General features: G+C 34.9%; 1 protein-coding gene across 2 annotated transcripts in view; it reads right to left on the bottom strand.

The window, feature by feature from the left end:
• LOC118196114 (uncharacterized) overlaps positions 1 to 13739 on the bottom strand; it is an 88906-nt gene that overhangs the window by 64108 nt on the left and 11059 nt on the right. For both annotated transcript variants that reach the window (XM_035367518.2, XM_035367519.2), the window contains 2 exons: positions 9499 to 9714; positions 3023 to 3302 (listed from right to left, as the gene is read on the bottom strand). In XM_035367518.2, the coding sequence (XP_035223409.2) occupies positions 3023 to 3302; positions 9499 to 9675 (457 nt within the window). In that variant the 5' untranslated portion in view covers positions 9676 to 9714. The remainder of the gene's footprint in view (positions 1 to 3022; positions 3303 to 9498; positions 9715 to 13739) is intronic.

Genomic DNA, 13739 nt, shown 5'->3' with positions numbered 1-13739 from the left:
CTAATTAAAAGTTCGTTAGAGCGTGTGGGCCGCACTTCTTCAACAGTAATGCCCAGTTCCCTGGCGCTAAGTTCAGTAGTCAGTTGTGATCTGTCTTTTTCTGGAGTTCTGTCTGTTTCTTTTGCTTTTAATAGGAGGACGTGGTCTGATAACTGTTTGTTAAGTTGCGCAGTTCGTGCTTTTCTCTTTCTCTTTTTGACTTCGGTAAATGGGTTTCTTCTGTTTCCGTCTGTTCTGGAAGGTCTTCTGCTGAGGCCGGAGCTGTTAAAGAATGATTATCATTCACGCTAAGTTGCTCTTGCAGCAGCTGAATTTTTCCTTGCAGACTTGCACAGTACACTTCTTATTTTGCAAAAGTATTGCGGATAGAGGTAATTAATGAACCAAGCAGTTTTTTCTCGCTCACGCTGAATTTGCGGCTGTCTCTTGTTTGCATTAAAAATGAATGTAGCTGGTCGCTAAGATGATTGATGGTCTCGATTCTGGAAGCTGAACTGATAGTAGTGCTACGCGTCTCAGCTGGAGGGGAAGCGTTCACATTAATCATAGCACCATCTGAGTTTGCTTGGGATTTTGGAGTTTGTGAGCTCATTCTAGTGACTAGCAATTATCTTGCATAAACAATACAAGTAGGTTTAACTCAGCAAGTAGTATAATACACGTAGGTATAACTCAGCACTAGGATGGTAATTACGCAGAATTATATGCACCGTCGCACTGAGAGATCTTCTCAGTAGGTTACAGAGCCTCGACCGCCAGCCCCTTTAAATAAGCATATACAGGTAATCTTAGAATTAAACAGTTGGAAGTGTCTTAACTGAACACACTAAATACTATTAAAAAAATCGCATAGTAAGTATGAGCTAATAGCTCAGAACAAAGCATAGGAGGGATGGACAGCGTTAATAAATTATTAAACAGCTACATATAAGATAACCCAATACAAAAAAAAAAAAAAAAAAAAAAAAAAAATCAAAACAAACAATTAATTCAATTATACAATGTACAAGGAAATGAGAGAAAACTACGGAGAACTGGGATACACAATTTACACTCCGTTAACGTTATTTACACGAGTATGTTTAAATTATGATGGGCAACATTTACTAGGAATATTCAAATAATATAGAAATTTTAATTATAATATCCGATAAGCACAATGTTTGAGAATTAAAATGAATATGTAATGTAAAATATTAAAGGTACAATAATATGAGATAAACGAAACCACTGAACGTAAGTTGCGGAGTTATTGCAAAATTTGCGACACTGTAGATTTTAGCAGTGAGATGATAGTTAACTGTGGCATGCAAGATGAGAACTCAAAAATGCTCCAATGCAATAAATTTTAAAATCCTACCTTATGATATTGTACATCTGTTCTTCTCTTCATAAGAATCCACAGATAAAACACATTCTGAAACCTCCACTCTATTTTTTAAGTTGGTTCATACACTAAAAACACAGATACAAATGTTAACACTGAAAACACAGATACTAACGTAATTACCCGAATTGACTGGGTATTATCTAGTAGCGGAACACGGGATGGCCTTGCTTAAATTCACTCTATAACGCTGTACACAGATGTAGTCACTAATTTAACTGAAGTTAATTAGTTGTATGCATAGATCGGCTTGCAAAATTCAGACTAGAACACTCTTCACGCACAGATGTAAACGTAAAATTAGAACAAGAGTTTAAAATTAAACAAGTGGTGGCTTCGTAGCACTTAAACAACGTTTAAATTGTTGATAATTCTATAACTATTGCATGCAGATTAACTAAAGTCACAAAACCTAAATAGGAGTATAAGAAAAACATAATTCAGTCATTTTTAAAACAAAAAATGCGCAATTGACCATGCAACATATAAAAATAAAAAGAGCTCATTGAGCCGGGTAACAGTGTGGGTATATACGAGTATATATATATATATAATGTTGAATGATCTAAAATCTTAGTTCGAAAACAAGTTTTTCTAATACTTGCGCAATAGCTGCAAAGTATATATATATACTTTTGACGCAGCCGATTGCAACAAAAAAGGGTAGTGCACAACTACAGGTTATAGCAATCTCATGTACAAAATTTCAACGTTTTGAAGCTACTCATTTTTGAGTTGTGCGAGATACATACTTGTACGTACAGACATCCCGAAAAATAATCTCTTCTGAATCTGTTTTAAATCCATTTTACAATTGGATGTCAAATGCAACTTTGGGAAAAAGAGTCCTTTAGTCTTGCGCAACATCAAATTCAACAGAAAAATTACAGCACTGTCCGTACGTACAGATGTCACGCAAGAAAATATCGTTCAAATGGGTTCGAGACTGGTCAGAATGGATATTTTCGTTGAAATATGGTATCTAATATTTTTCGCGAATGCAGTACTTCCTTTACTTTTGAATACTTACTGAAGTAAAAAATTCTCTTTGTATGAATAAAGGTTTTGTGTGTTATTATTAAATTCATCCTCTTTAGATTACTAGAATAATGAAAATTACCTTTAGGTTTCTGTTCTTTTAGTTTCACCGCCATTTTCTCTGCATGCTAAACAAAGGTTAAGCGAAGCAGGCGTAGCACTGAATCGTTGGAAAACAGGACACACAATAAACATAAAGTGGTCTCAAAACTCGCGACAGGCAAGTGGCCACTTGATACTTGTAAAACACGAACTTAGCAGATTTGTTTTATCAGCAATAAAGGTGTTATGCAGATAACCCTGTTGCGCTTACTTTTAATCATAATAGTAATACGAAAGGTAATAAATAATAACATTGCAGAGAACAGACCAGTCCAATTCAAAGTTCTAAATACATTTACTTTAGCGATTAGATTGTAAGGTAAATTTTCTTCTTTTAGTTGGAAATAAATGCATTGATTTAAGGTGTAAAGATATTATTCTTTTGCAATTTGATAACACATTCTAAATTCAATTACTAATTTGAGTGTATAGACTAATTACAGTGTACATAACTCATAGGAATTCAGAAACCATGTTTATAATTAAATAACTCACCTGCATGGACTATTACGGCGATACCACCAACAAGCAATGCCAGAATAGCAATCATAGCCAGTGTTGTTGCTAGACGATACCAAGATGCTGAAGATTTCTTCGAAACATTTGGACATGATTTTTTAAACTCTAGTCTCCATATGTTAAGACCTGGAACCTTTGTCAGTTTCGCGCCACTCGATTCGTCTGGGAGACCGGTGGATGAAAACTTCTTTCTTTGGCACTCCATTCTTCCAATTTTTCGAGCTTCGGATGGATCATAGTACGCAGGATTATTCAACTTAAAAGAGCGAAAAAAATAATTTTAAAATCTTGCATTTACTTATTTCAATGTTATGTGCATATATGTAATAATGTAGAAATATTGATGGCTTATAGAAACAGATAGTATAGAACGTAGAATGTTGATTCCGTAATTAACAGAAAACTTAGCAGCCGAGGCAGAATTAATTTCATCTCTTTTTTTTTAAAAAAAAAGTTGCTACCATAAACAACTTGACACACTACTCTTGCCTATTTAAAAATGATTTTGATAGCTTTTTGCAGTAAGAAGAGAACAGAGGGCAACAGTCCAGCTAGGTCGAAATGCAGAAAGCAAGTGCAACTGTGTTCAATATGAAATCTTAATTCGGAATATTGAGTTATTTTCAATTCTCAATGCATTTTATTGAGGGTAATTAACACAGCTGTAAAATTGTTATTGGCTGTTTGAATTTTAGTTACATTTACATCATCAGCGTTGTGTAAGAGTCATGTGACATGGATTAGTCTCGAAATGTTGCAGTGCAGCCCCTGCAATCCCTCTGCACTGCGACATGCGTAGCCCAATCGCTGCTCAGAGTTAACACAATGACTTTCTGCAGATTTATACTTGATTAAGTCCTAAGCTATTTGAGATATGAGCCCTTTATATAGTGTTATATCAGTTTTGTGTTGGTATCTGTTTTGGATGCAATTTCTATTTCATTAAAAATGAAAAAACTTTCACGTAGTTTCAGTTTGTGTTTCACGTTCTTTCAGTTTTGTGTTGGTATCTGTTTTGGATGCAATTTCTATTTCATTAAAAATGAAAAAACTTTCACGTAGTTTCAGTTTGTGTTTCACGTTCTTTCAGTTTTGTGTTGGTATCTGTTTTGGATGCAATTTCTATTTCATTAAAAATGAAAAAACTTTCACGAATATTGAGTTATTTTCAATTCTCAATGCATTTTATTGAGGGTAATTAACACAGCTGTAAAATTGTTATTGGCTGTTTGAATTTTAGTTACATTTACATCATCAGCGTTGTGTAAGAGTCATGTGACATGGATTAGTCTCGAAATGTTGCAGTGCAGCCCCTGCAATCCCTCCGCACTGCGACATGCGTAGCCCAATCGCTGCTCAGAGTTAACACAATGACTTTCTGCAGATTTATACTTGATTAAGTCCTAAGCTATTTGAGATATGAGCCCTTTATATAGTGTTATATCAGTTTTAACCAGAAGTATATTTCTGAGTAATTGTTCCTGCAAGAAATAAAATTGGTGTTCTATGGCACCCGTAATAAATTCAACAATAAAATTCTACGTGAAAGTTTTTTCATTTTTAATGAAATAGAAATTGCATCCAAAACAGATACCAACACAAAGCAAAATGCGGCTGATATTTTTTTTTAATTCTTAGCCGTATATATATATATATATATATGGCTCTGCGATCATCATAAGAACTACTTTAAATTCAATACTTCGCACATGAAACGGCAGTTTCTGGAATTGATCATATTGAAACATAAATTAGTTCATAATATTTTCGAGAGCTTTTAAAATTTTGTTTTTCAGATAATATCTTATAGTTAAGACAATACCAAAAGTTAGAGAAAGCTGAGCCACACTTACATGTTTGGAGTTAAAAAGGAGATAAACTGCCTCTCTTAAAATGGAAGCTATGCAGAAGTGATGAATTGTATTCAAGTGTCAATGGTAAATCCCAGTATTAAAGTAGAAAACTGCCATCGGTGCATTTTAAAGCATCAAATTACAAAACCTGCCTTCTTTAACACTTTCCTGTAGCGAATAAAATTTGAATCATTATTCATATACTTTATTTCTTAAGTTAATCAGAATCTTGTGAGTTTTGTACGACTTTATCATTATTCATGAAAATTTTAAATTTTTATTTGGTTAGCATAGAATTTAGAACGAACCTGGAAGTTGCTTGTTACTCGCCTGAAACGGCTGTTGAAATACACTCTTGCAGAATTAAGATAATTTACAAATTATCTATTTTTTCGAAAACCAAAGGTACTAATTATGACGTCGAAGAGTTATCCAAATATTCAGAGTTGAATAACGTAAGAGTATGCGTACGTGTCTGAGGAGCTGTGATTGTGGAGGAGACATAAACGCACGAGGAGTTTTCTGCAATTTGTGCGCTCGTACTTCTTCATGAGTTTCGTCGTATTTCTCGCAAGAGTTGGGTAAATTTTATATAGTATCAGGTAAAATGAGTAGCCACGAACGTATGGTTGACGGAAGAAGATGGAGAATTATCGGTAGATTGGAAGCAGGCCAATTACAAGCGCAGGTGGCAACCAAGGTTAATGTAACGCCCACTCTCGTCTGTATTTTGTGGAAGCAGTGTCAAGACACTCAATCTATATTTAGAAGACCTGGATAAGGTTGACTAAGATCCACAACGACAAATGTTGAAGGTTATTTGGCATTTTCACCATGGTGACGACACCGGACTGTTACAGCTTCCCAGTGCGTGTACCTGTATCTTAAGATAGCCTGGAACACGATACCATCCCTCCCTCAATAGGGAAAATGATCATTACGGTGATGGAAAAGTAATGGTTTGGGCAGGCATTATGTTGGACAGCCGAACACCCCTCTATGTGTTTGTCAAATGCTTCCTCACTGCTTTGAGGTAGAGAGAAGAGATCTTAGACCCCTACGTTCGACTTTTCTGGTTCTGGGTTCGTGTTAATGGGCGACAACGCTCGTCCATACAGGGGTCAGGTGGTCGATGAATATCTGGAAAGTGAGCATATTCGCCACATAGATTACCCAGCCAGATCTCCTGACCTTATATAACATGTCTGGGAAGCTCCTGAGAGGGCAATTTCATCTCGTGATCTCTCTCGAAGAACCATCCCGGAGTTGAAAATTGTCTTGCTTCAGGAATGGAATCGATTGTCACAGAGACTCCTCAGTTGCTTCCTGTTCAGCATGCTGTCAAGCTGAGCGACATGCCTGGCTGTCAGAGGGGACCATACCCCATATTAGACTCATTTCCAGTTCAATATCACAATGTGGATTTTGGACATCCCAGCACTATGAGCTTTACTCATAATCATGCGTATTCAAAATGACTTTTGAATGATTTATCTCATCCTCTATAATAAATGTATATTCATATCAGATTTCCTTAAAATCTCTCCATTAGGTTTTCATAAATTCGACATAAAGTACAAATTCACTGGATTTTGCTCACGAGTGTAATTCATGTTACGGTTATAATAAGAACAGCCATGATCTTATCACTTATCTACGGTATAAGAAAGTCACTTGAATGAGTAAGAAACATAAAGTATCTCAAATGTTCCAACAGTAATTGATAGGTAGTTTGTGATATAAAACTTTAGGCTGCTTTGATAGAATTTTTAATATTTAAAATTTTTACTCTAGACATTATTTCTTCAATAAATGCAACTAAATGGAAATCACATAATTGGTGCCGAAACGATTAACAGAGTTTAATTTTTGCCTCCTAACTAGATTCTTTGTAAGGAATTATTGCATTCTCAAGTGCAAGTTTTCGTGACATTTACTTACCACATTATATTAAGACTTGCATATTATTTAATTATTTTCTGATAAGAAGTTACATTGAATAATTTTAGTTGCAAAGACATTTAAAGAAAAAGCAGAAGCATTTAGTGAAATTTATAGCATGAAGGCATTTGAATAAAAGGCATTTAAATTTGTGTATAAAAATTAGGACAATGTTTCATAGATTAATATGGGTAAAAAATCATCACTTTGAAAACTGACTCTTTGTAAATAACATTAGCATTTGTAAAGTAAACGAAGTAAAATTACAAATGATGTTAGCAATTACTCAGATTCGTAACTGCTTTTCAAGCAAAATGCATTTAACCTAACAATGGTTCTTGTTACCCCGTTACTCGATTCAGGCATGTGAAATAAGAAGTTAAATACAATGCTTGGAAACGGTGGGGAATTTTGAAACAGAGATAAAAATAAAGGAATAAGATGTTAAAAGTGAAAGTTTAATCAAAGAAATGAAAAGTCAAAGAGTTCCATTACAGGTGCGCGTATTGCTGAAATTTGGGTAAGCTTATGTTCTAAAGACGGGGTACAATAAAGAATTAATTACCATTTCTGAGCAAAGATTCCTGTAGTCTTTGGAAAACATCCTACAACAACATTTACCTGGATTACTTCTATAACACTGAGCGAGGAGAGAATTTTTCATTGTGCATTTTAATTGCGTTACAGAAGAGATAAACATTCAACATGCCGTGTGAAAAATCAGAAAGTACATTATGATTATCTGTAATGAAGCTCCAACGATTCCAACTAGAGCTGTTAAAATAAGAGAAATATTACTTAAAAGATTTATGTAATGCTAACGAAAGATCTGATAAAATTTTTGCTTAAGTTTCATCGATTAAAGAATCTAATTCTCCAGTAAAAATCATTAATTCTGCTTTGACATCAAGATGAATATGGCCAATTTGTATTAAATTCCAATAAAAGAGTATTTTGAGATAATCTAATCTTTTGCATCTTGAATGTACAGATTGAATATAATATTCGTAATGGCGCTAGACAGGCTTTAAAGTATCGGATAATTTTAGAGATACTACATATATTATTAAAGATATTTATAACGATTCCATTTTTCGGAATATATATTCATATTATAGAATTATATTAGCCCATCTTAAGGACAATCTTGTATTGAGTAGTGGATTTGAACGATATATAAATTCACAGATATTTGGATATAGAGAGCTAGAACTGAAACCTCGAGAAATGCAATCAAATAGAAGAAAATATATGGTTTCGAATATCAAGATGAGCACTTGAAATCAGTAAAATTTATCTAGATTTTTTGTATATCAAATGCGAGTAGGTTTAATTATCATGTTTATTTGCAGTTTTAGTATTAAAGATGGTCTTTGTAATAGAATAAGTTTACAAATTTTAAAATATTCTTTTGTTGGGAAGATTATGACTTTATCCTGAAGGAATTGCATTTCTTCCACAAACTAAGCTGGATTTTGCGATATATCAGCGAGTACTATATTACCCTTTAATTTCCGCTGACTACATCTAATAGTTTTAACATCTATTATCCTTTTAAATAAACTTCTGAGCTAAAATTTTGATCATTTAGTATATACGTTGGACAACCATTTTTTAATCATGAAAGTGTCACTAACAAGATATCATAAAATAATATAAGAATTTAAACGGAAAGTAAAATTAAAAAACCGATTTGGAAGAAGTTTTTAAAAAATAAAATTATTATTATTGAATAATAATGATGTGTATTCAAATTCAGTATATTTTTGACAAAAACTTTCTAAATGAAAGTAGCTCGTATTCATTTTACATGAGAGAATAAGCATCAAATCGCCCATGCAGTCAGGCCGTTCACTGGAATATATACCCAGACCAAAATATTAATATCTCGGTCACTAGAAGGCTCCTGGATAAAGATGAGGAAACCATCGAAAGCGAAAATTGATTGATTACAAAATTTACGATCTGTAACTTTTCTTGAAAGGAAAGGTGATAAATGGTAAACAGCCAGTAAAGAAGTTATAAGATATTTTCTCCCTCCTTCCAGCATGTATTCGTGGGGTAACGGTAGCACACTCGGTATGTATTTGAAAAGACCAGGTTCGAGTCCCGGCGAGGAGTGCATTGCACGTTTTAACATCTCCAGCATAAAAAAATTCTGATGACTCTACCCGTCAAAATGACACGTGCGACAAATCCTTTAGATTGCTTTGGCATTCTATAATCTCTTACCCTCAGATGCAAACAGCGAGCCTACTTATACGGGTAGTGTTATTAACTAAAATAAAACCTACCAGAGGACAAGACTTTAGATGTCTAAAAGCTAAGGATTCGTCTATGGTCTAAATACAGGACAACAAACTGTTTACATAGGGATTTCTGTGGTTTTCCGCATCTGTAATGTAAATATCAGACAGTTTCTTTTAGAAACTTTTCAAGATGGCATCTTTCAATTAATTCTAGCTCAAAATATCCTATCTAAAACTTACATATTTCATTGCACATGTATGTATGCATTCGATGGACTCGGTGGAATAGAAGTAAATAGTGTAATTACTGTTAAAGCTAGTGTAAAAGTTGAGTCGTCGTAGAGGGTATATTGAAAGCCCCTTAATGATATATTTTTATGCAGTGGGAAGAGATTTAAAATTTACTTACCCCTTTGTCGTAGCAATCGCGCAGAAGGAAAGCTGGTTTTATTTCTATTGGTGAAAAAGCAGTTTTATGTTTGTCCTCGTGAACGTCTCTGTATGGCAGTGGAGGAATACAGAGCTTCTGCTTTTCTGTGTTTGCAGTACCCCTTCCGTCTCTTACGTCTTTAATCCCAGTCTTCATTGAGGAAAAATTTCTTGAGAATGAACGGAAGAAATCTCCCTAAAAATAATGAAAGGGTTTTCAAAGTTTGTTGAAAAACTGCGAATTAAATGCAATCTGTATATATCAGGAACGTTCTGTTGAACTAACTGAATGGTCATCTGAATACCGTAAGGTCCAGAGGGGTTCACGGGAAATTGGAGATTGGGGAACTGGAAACAAAAGGATCGTAGCTGCGTTTTGTTTTTATTTTCACACATGGATTGAGCTATTGTCTGGAATGATGCGGTCACGTTTCCGGAGATTCGAGTAGCGGAATAAACTTCTGAATTTCTCTCGTGTCGAAATCTAAATTTAATTAACAATATTGAACGCTTTAGCAGTCCCATCTATGCCCATCTGACTTTAGCAGTAAGGTACCATTAACGATTCAGTTAAAATGCTGAATTTATGTTGCAGGATAGTGATATATTACTAAATTGATTGCGATTTAAATAATTAACAAACTGAAGTACTAAAGCTTCATACACTACTAGACTATCATCTGATTCAAAAAGCTACGATTCCTTTCAAAAAATTCAAATTTTAAAATATGCATTAAAATTATGTGTTATTAATAAATAGATTTATAGATGAATAAATAATAGGTGATCATAGATATGATGTTGACAGAAGACAATACTGCAAGATAACAAAAATAATCATTTATTTCAAAACAAGTTCAAAGCCATTGGTAATTCTTTGAACTTAACATCGCAAACCAAAACTAACATTCTTTTTCTCGCTAACAGTGTCGACGGCAACGCCATCTCATTTCAGAAATATTCAACAATCCGCCCCCCCCGGATTGAAATTACAAATTTCAGTAGATTATATAGAAACATTCATTCTTAAAGTAACAGTAATATACCTGGTTAAACACCATAAATTACGAGTACTGTAACATCTCAAAACATTTTTTTTTTTTACACATGCAAAAATAGAAGTTACTAAATGAATTCATTTTCATTCTGATAGTTTAAGTGGATATGTGGTGATGGCGATAAGGAGCGCGCCTTGCGCCCTCCGATAAGTGTGGCAACCCTAGAGGAGAAGTTTCTTACGAGTAGCGAGCAGAGCGAAACAGGCAGGCTGTCGGGGAGTATGCGCGATGTTCCTAAATAAAGTTTAATTTTTATTGTGCATTATGTCTCGTTAATATTTATATTAATGCAGTAAGAACATAATCTGTGATATGGAATTTGAGGATTGGTGGTAAAAAAATAACCGGAAATTACCATAATGGTAACCCGGACTGTGTTAAATCAAGCCGTATGAACAGTTCTCAAGCACTTTCGGTTTTGACTACAAGCCATCACTCAAGATCTCCAAACCAGAAGTAATGGATTACATCGGTTTTCATCCTCCGAATCACAGATGAGTAGTAATTATAGATCATTTTATAATTACGTTTTCTACTTATCATTTAATTTCATTTTCTATAGTTAAATTTTTGCTTTTATTTTGGCTTAAAAACCTTGCACAATGTCTGATGTTTATGCCGTCCAAATTCCGGTTTATAACCGATCAGACCCATCTTTATGGTTTATTATGTGTGAAAGTACCTTTGCTCTTGCCACCCCCAAACCTATCACAGAATCCATTACTAAATATAATTATGTAGTTTCTCATCTTCCTCCAGATATCGCATCACTAGTACGGGATTTACTTATGAAACCAGACCCTATTGATCCATATGCAAAGCTTAAAACTGAGTTAATAAATCGTTCAGGAGAATCTTCTCAGCAAGAAATTCGCCAATTATTATGTTCTCGAAAACCTTCCGATTTGCTTAGAAATATGAAACGTCGAGCAGAATCTTTAAATGTTCCTGATAACTTAATGTTAGAATTATTCCTTCAACGTTTGCCTTCGACTGTTCAGTCTATTTTGGCAGCGGTTTCCAATTTAACTGTAGATAAAGCTGCAGAAATTGCCGACAGAATTTTAGAAGTAAATCCAACCCCAGGGACTTGTGCCGTTTCTCGCACAGTCGATCAGTCTCTTGAGGATAAATTATTTAAACAAATAGAAAAATTAAACAAACGTATTGATCGCATTTCTCTTTCTCGTGGTCGCTCGCCAAATCGCGGAGATCGCAATAAGGAAAGAAGCAATTCCAAAAGGAGAGATTATTCTGTTTGCTGGTATCATAGACGTTTTGGGAAAAAGTGTAGAGATGACAAATGTACAAAACCTTGTTCATGGCAGGGAAACGAAACCAGCAAAGAATAGAGGCGAGTTATTCTTTGCCTCAAGTTTCACGTCGCCTGTTCGTTCGTGACCGTAGAACAAACCTTTCATTCTTGGTCGATACCGGCTCTGACGTGTCCTTACTTCCAGCAAATAATTCTCAAAAACGGAATTCGTCCCAACAAACACTTTTCGCTGCTAATTCTTCTACTATTCATGTTTATGGTCAAAAAACACTTACTTTGGATTTCAAATTAAGACGACAGTTTACATGGACTTTTCTTATAGCAAATGTTAGTACACCCATTCTTGGAGCAGATTTTCTCCATTTCTTTGAATTGGTGCCTGATCTCAGAAACAAATGTCTCAAAGATTTAAAAACGCATTTTAAAACCGTCGGTTGCGTGAAAAATGTAAGCATTTATTCAGTAAAAACTGTATTTAGTGATACACCATATCACAAAATTTTAAAAGAATTTCCTTCAGTTACTAGATTACCAGATCCTAACCAACCTGTTAAACATAACACCGTTCATTATATCATAACTAAAGGTCCACCTGTGGTTGCAAAACCTCGTCGGTTAGCTCCAGATCGCTTAAAAATAGCAAAACAAAAATTTCAAACTATGATGCAATTGGGGCATTTGAGACCTTCGAGCAGCAATTATGCATCCCCACTTCACATGGTTCCAAAAAAGGGAAGTCTGGAATGGAGACCTGTAGGAGATTATCGAGCATTGAACGCTCAAACAATAAAAGACAAATACCCTATTCCATGTTTAGCCGATTTTACTGCTGCATTGCACGGTACTAAAATTTTTAGTCATGTCGAACTGATTAAGGCATACCATCAAATACCAATTAACCCAGCCGACATCCACAAAACCGCCATATGCACACCATTCGGTTTATTCGAAAGTACCCGTATGCAATTCGGCTTATGCAATGCATCCGCGACTTTTCAACGTTTTGTAGATGAAGTCACGCGGGATTTAGAAGGTGTTTACGCTTTCGTCGATGACTTGCTCATAGCCTCTAAAGATTCTGAGGAACATTGCAGGCATTTGAAAGCTTTATTTTCCAAACTTCAGGAATATGGACTTTGCATAAATGTTTCAAAATGCACCTTTGGTCAAACGTCTATTGATTTCTTAGGTTTTCACCTTAGTGAAAACGGAATTGAACCTCTTCCTGACAAAGTCAAATGTATTTTAGATTTTCCTCAACCTACCACTCTCACTCAGCTTCGCCGATTTTTAGGCATGTTTAACTTTTATAGATGTTTCATACCTAAAGCAGCACATATTCTTTCTCCTTTAATAAAATTGTTAGAAGGCTATATTAATAAAAAGAAATCTCGTTCTCGTGTTCAGGATTCATCCCCACAATTAAATTAGAACGAGAATGCTGAACAAGCCTTTATTGCTGCCAAAAATGCCATTGCTCAGGCTACCCTTTTGAGACACCCTATTCCCAGAGCCCAGCTAAGCATCTGGGTAGATGCCTCAGACGTCGCAATAGGCGGCACACTTAATGCAGTTGTCTCAACAAACATGGGAACCTATAGCATTTTTCTCTATGAAACTCAATAAAAGTCAACAGAAATGGTCCGCGTACGATAGGGAATTATTTTCTATTTATTCTGCAATTAAGAAATTCCGACACATGTTAGAGGGCAGAAATTTTATAATTTATACGGATCAAAAACCGTTAATATACGCTTTTAAACAGAACCCTCATAAATGTTCACCTCGACAATTGCGACATTTAGATTTTATTTCTCAGTACTCTACTGATATTAGGCATGTGCAAGGTTCAAAAAACGTCGTTGCTGACGCTCTTTCAAGAATCGA

The sequence above is a fragment of the Stegodyphus dumicola genome, chromosome 3 (assembly GCF_044657685.1).
Source record: "Stegodyphus dumicola isolate Sdum_Otavi_A_Nest chromosome 3, ASM4465768v1".
In the NCBI taxonomy this organism is placed as follows: domain Eukaryota; kingdom Metazoa; phylum Arthropoda; class Arachnida; order Araneae; family Eresidae; genus Stegodyphus; species Stegodyphus dumicola.
Note: the sequence above shows the minus strand (reverse complement) of the source record. Positions and strands in the feature narration are given on the sequence as shown.